We start from the raw sequence: 8,317 nt of genomic DNA, 5'->3' as shown, positions 1-8,317 counted from the left end.
AATCCAAGCCTTCTACAGATAACAATCGTTTATGCCGACGAACTAGAATTGTTAGACAAGTTCTTGTATTTGGGATCGCTGGACTACGAACAACAACACAAGTAAGGAGATTCAGCGGCGCATTCATGCAAAAAATAACCCTATTTTCCATTTGCAAAGGTTGTCAATTTTTTTATTCATGATCCAGCATTTCGGTTATGTAATGAACAAATGATCCCTGAAATTATTTACTTGAAATGAAATATTTCAAACAAATAAACAACTCAACTTCGAAACGTCAAAACTTGGAAAAAAACGAGAAAAACATACGCGAATTTTGTGCATTTTATGTTTTATTCTGCAATCCTGCAAAAATTGAATAACAATATCGTTTGTTTTCTTACGTGTTTTCTTTTATAGTGCGCAATGGCTGCTATCAGATCTGTTTTACTGCTGGCATTCAATATGGTTCAATCAGGAGAAAAATAAAAGCCTCAAAGTGCGAGTTATCTCATAATTTAATGTTTTTCACACAATGGATAATCATCGAAGGAAGCCCTTGAATTGGCTGCATAACTTTAACATAAGCGAGACTCGGAAGTATAAAGGATACACTATCTATAAAATTACCTCCATTGCAAGTGATTCGAAGATCTGTTCGTGGAATAAAATCTAATCAAGCTTATCCTTGTTCGTTTGAAGGTTTTCCCACGTCACCTGCCGGAGGCCCTAATTAGTGTGACACGTTGGAAACGGTTTAGCGACATTAAAAAGTTGTACAAAGAGCTCGCCCGTAAACATCGGGACCGTCATCTTGCTGGAAAAGTTCCCACGCTGTCGGAAAAAACCTACTTTAAACGATTCGATCCCAGAATTATCGAGGAACGCAAAAACTACATCCTCGAGCTGTTGGACTTTGTCGGCAAGGAACCGGTTCTGTATCAATCGTATGCATTTATAAAATTTTTCGAACAAGGCATTTCACCGGAGGGCACGCCGGTGAAGGGTGGAAATATTGCCGCCATCTGTGAAGATCTGGACATCCCCGTGCCGAAGGAGATCGAGTTGGTGGATCCTAGCAGAGATGGGAGTGGCGCACCGGAAGAGGTTGATGAAGGTGGGGAGGATATTTTGAGTGTTCACGTGGAATCGTTGCAGTCCGGGAATGGTTCAATGGAAAACTCGACGCATTCGCTAGCGAGTGAAGAAAGTGATGGGTCGGAAGTGGTGGATGGTAAGGTTGAAGCTTTGGAGTCAGCAGACGGTTCTCCGTCCGAGGAAGATCCTTCGGCGGATTATATTGTTCAAGCTGCTATTATATTTAGTCGGGCCATGGAAGCGGAAGCTAACGGAGACTATAAAGTTGCCTTTGAAGAGTACAAGGCTGGTATCTATCGGTTGCTTTCGGGGGCAAAAAGTAGGTTTGACGATTGTCTCTTGAATTGCGTGTTTTCTAATCAATTTTGTTTTAGGCGATACAAATCTGACACGGAAACAAATGGCTAAAGAGAAGACTTGCAAATATGTTATCCGGGCGGAGGAGATTTACGAACGGTACCTGCTGTATCAAGAGGATGATGAAATTCTTAAGTTGAGTCCAATTTCGTTGGACGGCCCAATGTCTCCTATTGAGCTGCTGGAAAGGCCACTAAACTACCTGTCCCGATACAAAGTGGTACAAGTTATTGAAGGACGCATAATGCAGGTTCAAGATGTAACAGATAAAAAGTTTTATATAATGAAGGGTATTCGGAAGCCACCGGGTGGCTTTTCACAGGCGATGTTTCCACAAGATGTTCCCTATATGGTTCCATTGGCAGCATACTTCCAATCAGAATCTAGCGTTTTTCTGTTACTTAAACTAATTTGTGGGGGGAAATTGTGGGATTATATCTCGAGTTACAGGAAGTCGAAAGATCTTATTGTCGAAAATGATGTAGAGAATATTGAAGAGCAGCGAAATACCTCCGATCTGGAGGCTAAAACGTTGGAATCTTCTAACGAATCTGATTCCAGTCAAACCACTGGTTATGACTCTGGCTTTATTGATCTCCTAAATGATTATAACAGTAAAAAGACATGTAGCGAAGAAACTAATGTTAAAAAGACTGATCGAATAACGGAAGAGGTGTCGGAGGATGCCCTAGAGGCGATCGATGAAGTAGATCGCGTCGAGCCGGAAGGAGGTGAAGAGTTTGCTCCATCATTTGACGTCCTTTCGAAGGACATGGAAGTCAGCGATTTAGTAAACTGCAGCCAACAGTTGCTAAAGGCGGTTTCACAAACCTTGGAACAGGTTCAAACACAACCAACTGATCTGTTGGAAATCTCAGATGTACCGGAGAAGCTTGAGGCATCCGATACAGAGCTTCCGAGGCGTCCTCGGATAGATACTAGTCAGTTAGAATTAAGGAAACAAGAGGCGGATGGGTGCGAACCGGATCCGTTACCGGAAGGATGCGTTAAACGATGGATTAGCGAGTTAATTATCGCAGTTGATGCGCTTCATTTCAACGGAATTATTTGCGGGTGAGTCTGGTAGCTCACCAGAGAATTTGGTTCAATTACTTTTGCATGTGTTTTTCCAGAGACCTAACAATGGACAACCTTCTGCTCGGTGCGGAAGGGCAACTCATGTTGACTTACTTCTATCGAAAGGGAAAGTTTCCGAATGCTGCAACACTGACGACCATGCTGCGACAGGATGCGGTCCAGCGGTTGTACGTTGCCCCGGAGAGACCACTGCAGGCTAAGTCTGATTTTTGGTCTGTCGGCGTAATTCTGTACGAAATGCTCACGCGAAAGAGCTTTCAGTCTTGTCATCCGGCTGGAATATTTTGCTATCATGAGATTCAGTATCCGGAGGATGTCGATGTTTCGGAAGAGGCTAAGGAGCTGCTCGATGGGGTAATTTAGTACATTTCTTGCATCAGCATCGAGTAATTGAATTGTCTTATCATTTCAGCTTCTCCAACCATTGCCGGAGCACCGTTTCGACTTCAAAGAAATTATTGCAAGTGCATTTTTCCACTCGATCGATTGGAGCGATGTAAAACAAGCAGGGCACGCCTAAGCTAGAGTTAGAGCGCAATAGAATGTAACCAAGTCACGTACTACTAAACTACCACAATAAGAATTCAGTGCAAACGATCGTAGTTAAATGTTTAGTCAGTTTGAAAAGTAGTAAGCATCTGTTATTTAAAATATTACTGTATCGTCGACCAGTTTTTCGTGCTATATCGGATAAAATAAATGTTTATACAAACTTGACTTTTCTGTTTTTTTTTTCATCTCACATTTTCCGTATATATTCACCCAAATTAATCGCGCTTACTGCGTAATGAATACAACTAACAGCTTAGCTAGCCACTGGTTCCACAACCACTTCGGCGATTTCCAGCGTCGGCTTGTTCTTCGGTTCGCTGCGGGGTGTGCTGTACATGATTTCGTCCTTTGGCTCCACCACGGACACGTTATCCGGCAGCGGCTTCTTCGGTCCGATCTTGCCATTCGGATCCCAAGGCAACATAATTTTGACCTTGATTCCAAGCACTCCCTGGCGCAGCAGTACGTGACGAGTGGCAGTGTCGACGTACTCGTTGCACGGATCTCCGGAATGGATCATCAGTCCGTCGACGAACTTCATCGACTTGGCACGCTGTCCTCGCAGTTTGCCGGACACGACCACTTCGCAACCCTTGGCTCCGGATTCCATAATGAATCGAAGCACACCATAGCACGCCCGTCGGACGGCCAGCCCTCCGATCAGCTTGTAACGCAGCGATTCAGCCTGAGCGATGGCGCACAGACCTCGGGTTGCAACTTTCTCGGCGTACAATTCAACTGTTCCTGGAGTGAATCCGAATCTGAAAAAAAAAACAATTCATGATGTCACTTGAATACACAATGCTCCTACAACAATTGACTTACCTCTTCTGGACAACAGCGGTCAGTTCACGGATGCGACGTCCCTTCTCACCCAGCACGTTCTGCGTACGGGTAGCCATAATGATAATTTCGGTACGGGTTGGTGTAACACGAACCTCCACACCGGAGTATCCATCCTCAGCCAATTCACGGGTCAGGAATTCATTCAATTCAGCACGGAACATGCCATTGGCAACGAACTAAAACGGAACAAGGAAAAACATCCGCCAATTAGGTTTTGTTTACTTCTGCCATACCGAATATGTAAGGTTATGTTGACAAAATATATCCTTATTTTCCGCTACGAGTTTCTTATTTTTAACTTAATTCTCATCTTTAAATTACTTAATTGATTCACTCTAGCATGTTTTGTCCAAATTAAGTAAGCTTCTAAAAAGTATGTAATAATAGCCCAACTACGACTCTCACAAGCACCACAAACTTCAATCTTCTATTTCTCACTGAAAATCACCGTTTCACGGCAACATCCTACATCAAATTTTCCACAAAATGCTACTTAATCTATTTATCACAGTAACAGGCATTAAAACTGGCATTACCCGGCGTTTTTTCGACACAACGTTGTACATTTTGGTGGAACCACAACTTTAGCAAAACGTGGTAGAATCAGAAAAGAAAGATGTCAGACGGCGACCGTGAAGCAGTGTCGCCAGCGAAAAAGACTATAACAGCGTTTCTCGGGGAACGCAAACTTTGACAGTTGCATCAGTCAGCATTCTATGATGCGCGCGGTTGTGGCGGTGATTGTCGAAAGTCCAAATGTCGAAATTATGGAACTTCTAATATTTTCAAGAATATTTTCTAGACCATAGGCGAATTCGAGCAAAACTAAGAGCAACCGTTCGCTACCTGGTTGTGATTATTGGAACTACAAAAAAAGTGCAATTCCCAAAATGCTTGCTGGCACCTATATGGAACTCGACTTTAAATGTAATATTTTATTGAATTATCAACAGTGGGAATGATGAAAATGGATAATAAAGGTAAGAAAAAGCATTACCTTTCATTTGATATATATTGTTTCTGTTTCGGGAGATTATTAGAGCTTTGCAAGTGTATTTATGTTTACGAACTGATAGGTTATATGATTGGTTCTTGGCGCAGATGATGCTAATCACAAAAATAAATCCGTTAGCATTGGAAAACAGTGAAGACTGAAAATAATCGGTGATTCTCTATCCAGGATATGTAAACTTTACAGCTGACTCTATGTACTTTTGTTTCATGCGGTACAAAATCAAACATTAACATTTTTCTGCCATAAAGTTAATTAATTCGAATATTTTCGAATTCGAATTATTCGAATTACCTTAACGAAGATAAACAAATTTCTTCCAATATTTCGCTACCTAAAATCCTGACAATTGAAAGGGTTAATCAAAAACTGCATTTTATTTCAGCTTTTTTCAAAAATGTATGGAGTTTGACAGCGATTTTACTTTTCATCACTTTTTTTATGCAGCGCCTCTAAGCGGGCGATAGCTTGTCAAAAACGCCTATAAATGTTGGAAATACTCAGAGTATTGAAATACGCGGAAGCAGCCATCTTGGGAGCTAATTGAGCAGTGAGAATTGTCAAAAGGGAGCTAATCGAACACGCATACCGTTTACTTAAATGTTTGATTAACAAGTATTGAAATAGTTATGAAAACTTCTTAAGCTATCCAGCTTTTTACGAGCCATAATGGCGGACGTGTTCGTAATATTTGAACAACATTTTTGACATTTTCCCAATACATCGCACGTTTTCTTTCCGCGCGTTCACGGTAAAACTATAAAGGAATGTAGGGAAAGAAAATGTGCGATGTATTGAGGAAATGTCACAAATGCTGTTCAAATATTACGAACCCGTCCGCCATTATGGCTGGTAAAAAGCTGGATTGTCATGCACCTGAATATTATACTCGGACACAGTGTGTATCCAGCTTTTTACGAGCCATAATGGCGGACGTTTTCGTAATATTTGAACAGCATTTTTGATATTTCCCTAATACATCGCACGTTTTCTTTCCGTACATTTCTTTGGTTTTACCGTGAACACGTGGAAAGAAAACGCGCGATGTATTAGGGAAATGTCAAAAATGCTGTTCAAATATTACGAACACGTCCACCATTGAGCTTGCTGACGTTTGCCGCACGCACGCATCGACGCGCGATTTGTTGTTGCTGTTGTTAGTTTTTACATTGATTTTAGACGTTTGTTTTTGTTTTCCCCTAGTTATACCCCGGTAAAAAACCATACGTTTGAGTAAAAAACGATAAGTTTTGTAGTCTTTTGCACTGGGATTAGCAAGCGCTATTATGGCTCGTGAAAGGTGGATAAAGCTTTGCAATGCATTTCACATTGATTAAGTTGAAAGATATATCCATTAGCGGAACTAGGGGGGGGGGGCTAGGGGGGACTAAGCCCCCCCTAGTAGAGATCTAGCCCCCCCTAGAAAAATTGACTTGGCCGACCAATAAAGCGGTCGAAAAAAATTCCGGGGCTATAGCCCCCCCTAGAAATGAGCGCTAGTTCCGCCAATGGATATATCTATCGCTCTATTGTGCAAAATTGAATTTAACAAAACAGAAGCGGATCATGTTGAAAACAATCAAGTCACACTACTACAACATTTTGCTCCGCAGCAAGTGCTGGCAGTTTTTGTGCACGGATGCCAAATTGTTTGCTTTAGTTTCCGCGAATCTCTTTCTGTGATTATTTCTAATAAATATTGCCCCTTTTATGACTACCTGAAAAAAAATAACCATAGATAAAGAAGATAGAGAAGATAAAAATTATGATAACAGTAGGATACAAAATACAGTAAAAACAAAAAATCTTATCGCCAGAAACGATTACCAAACCATCAAACTTATTGTAGACCACAATAACTTTCATGGTTTTGAGAGATTCTATCATAAAATGATTGTTAAGTATCTTTACAATAAAAAATCTATTTTTTCGCGAACAAAAATTTTCATCTACAGTGAAAGAAAGCGAAAAAAATAAAATATTAAAAGAAGCAGTAATTTTGTTATGAAATATAGTGGTATTCCGATTATATCTACACCTGGTTTAATCTACGCCCGATTTTAGGCACCCCCGATTTTGTCTACCATTTTAACCCGGTTTTATCTACCTGTTTTTTAAATTGTTAGTTCAACCAAGCGGCATGAAAATTTGGAAGATTTCATGAATTTATGCATAGCAGCGAATATTTCTTTGTATTTTATAGTTTACTATATGGCATCTGTGGTGTGTAATTCTACACAGAACGGGTATAATAATGCTGAAGTCAAATACGCAAAGTAACTTCCATTTATTTTGTAACGCTAACGGGCACACCCCATCTCCACTAGGAACCATGGTACCCTTTCTTTCCCTAAAAATTCTCATTTTTGAACCATTGAATCGATTTTAATGATTTTATTACCAAATAAAAGGTATTTTAATTAGCTTTTTAGAAAAAATAACAATGAACTTACGTTCAAAGTTTTTTATGATTGCAAAAACATTTTTTGTAGGAAACTCAAATCACTTAAAACATTTAAAATATTCGTTGTCTATTTTTTCATTATACACTCAACCCCCGCTAATATAAAAAACAGCTCGTTCAGTTTGGGCGAGTTCATTTTTAATCTGAATATTTGGTAACACTAATCATTTGCACACACACGCAAGACACGCACCCTATGAACTTGTTGTTTTGATTTGACCAAAACAAACATCTTGAAAACATTTCGAACATGCGCGAATTCTAAAGGTTCGGTTTGTATAAGACGAAATTGGCTCGGCAGCTTCGACTAAAATGGTCTATATTTTGCTGGAGAGAGGTAAGTTGCATATGAGCTATAGGCGTTTTTGACAAGCTATCGCCCGCTTAGAGGCGCTGTATAAAAAAAGTGATGAAAAGTAAAATCGCTGTCAAACTCCATACATTTTTGAAAAAAACTGAAATAAAACGCAGTTTTTGATTAACCCTTTCAATTGTCAGGATTTTAGATAGCGAAATATTGGAAGAAATTTGTTTATCTACGTTAAGGTAAGTGAAAATATTCGAATTAATTAACTTTATGGCAGAAAAATGTTAATGTTTGATTTTGTACCGCATGAAACAAAAGTACATAGAGTCAGCTGTAAAGTTTACATATCCTGGATAGAGAATCACCAATTATTTTCAGTCTTCAGCGTTTTCCAATGTGTTTTCAAATGCTAACGGATTAATTTTCTTGATTAGCATCATCTGCGCCAAGAACCAAAGATATAACCTATCAGTTCGTAACCATAAATACACTTGCGAAGCTCTAATAATCTCCCGAAGCAGGAACAATATATATCAAATGAAAGGTAATGCTTTTTCTTACCTTTATTATCCATTTTCATCATTCCCACTGTTGGTAATTCAAT

At 39.7% G+C, this 8,317-nt stretch overlaps 2 protein-coding genes across 2 annotated transcripts; one reads left to right on the top strand and one right to left on the bottom strand.

Annotated features, from left to right (window-relative positions):
* The first annotated feature begins 356 nt into the window (after nucleotides 1–356).
* On the top strand, nucleotides 357–3,217 carry LOC128742607 (ribosomal protein S6 kinase delta-1). The gene is made up of 5 exons (XM_053839018.1): nucleotides 357–616; nucleotides 682–1,396; nucleotides 1,452–2,508; nucleotides 2,568–2,886; nucleotides 2,945–3,217. The coding sequence occupies exons 1-5, from the start codon at nucleotides 515–517 to the stop codon at nucleotides 3,050–3,052; spliced, it is 2,301 nt and encodes a 766-aa protein (XP_053694993.1). The 5' UTR covers nucleotides 357–514; the 3' UTR covers nucleotides 3,053–3,217.
* Nucleotides 3,218–3,252: 35 nt separating this feature from the next.
* Nucleotides 3,253–4,555, bottom strand: LOC128739438 (40S ribosomal protein S3-A). The gene is made up of 3 exons (XM_053834925.1): nucleotides 4,467–4,555; nucleotides 3,910–4,106; nucleotides 3,253–3,845 (listed from the first exon to the last, which is right to left on the bottom strand). The coding sequence occupies exons 1-3, from the start codon at nucleotides 4,494–4,496 to the stop codon at nucleotides 3,338–3,340; spliced, it is 735 nt and encodes a 244-aa protein (XP_053690900.1). The 5' UTR covers nucleotides 4,497–4,555; the 3' UTR covers nucleotides 3,253–3,337.
* Nucleotides 4,556–8,317: the final 3,762 nt, after the last annotated feature.

Source organism: Sabethes cyaneus, chromosome 3 (genome assembly GCF_943734655.1).
Source record: "Sabethes cyaneus chromosome 3, idSabCyanKW18_F2, whole genome shotgun sequence".
In the NCBI taxonomy this organism is placed as follows: Eukaryota; Metazoa; Arthropoda; class Insecta; order Diptera; family Culicidae; genus Sabethes; species Sabethes cyaneus.
The sequence above is the reverse complement of the archived record's forward strand: the minus strand, read 5'-3'. Positions and strand labels throughout refer to the sequence as shown.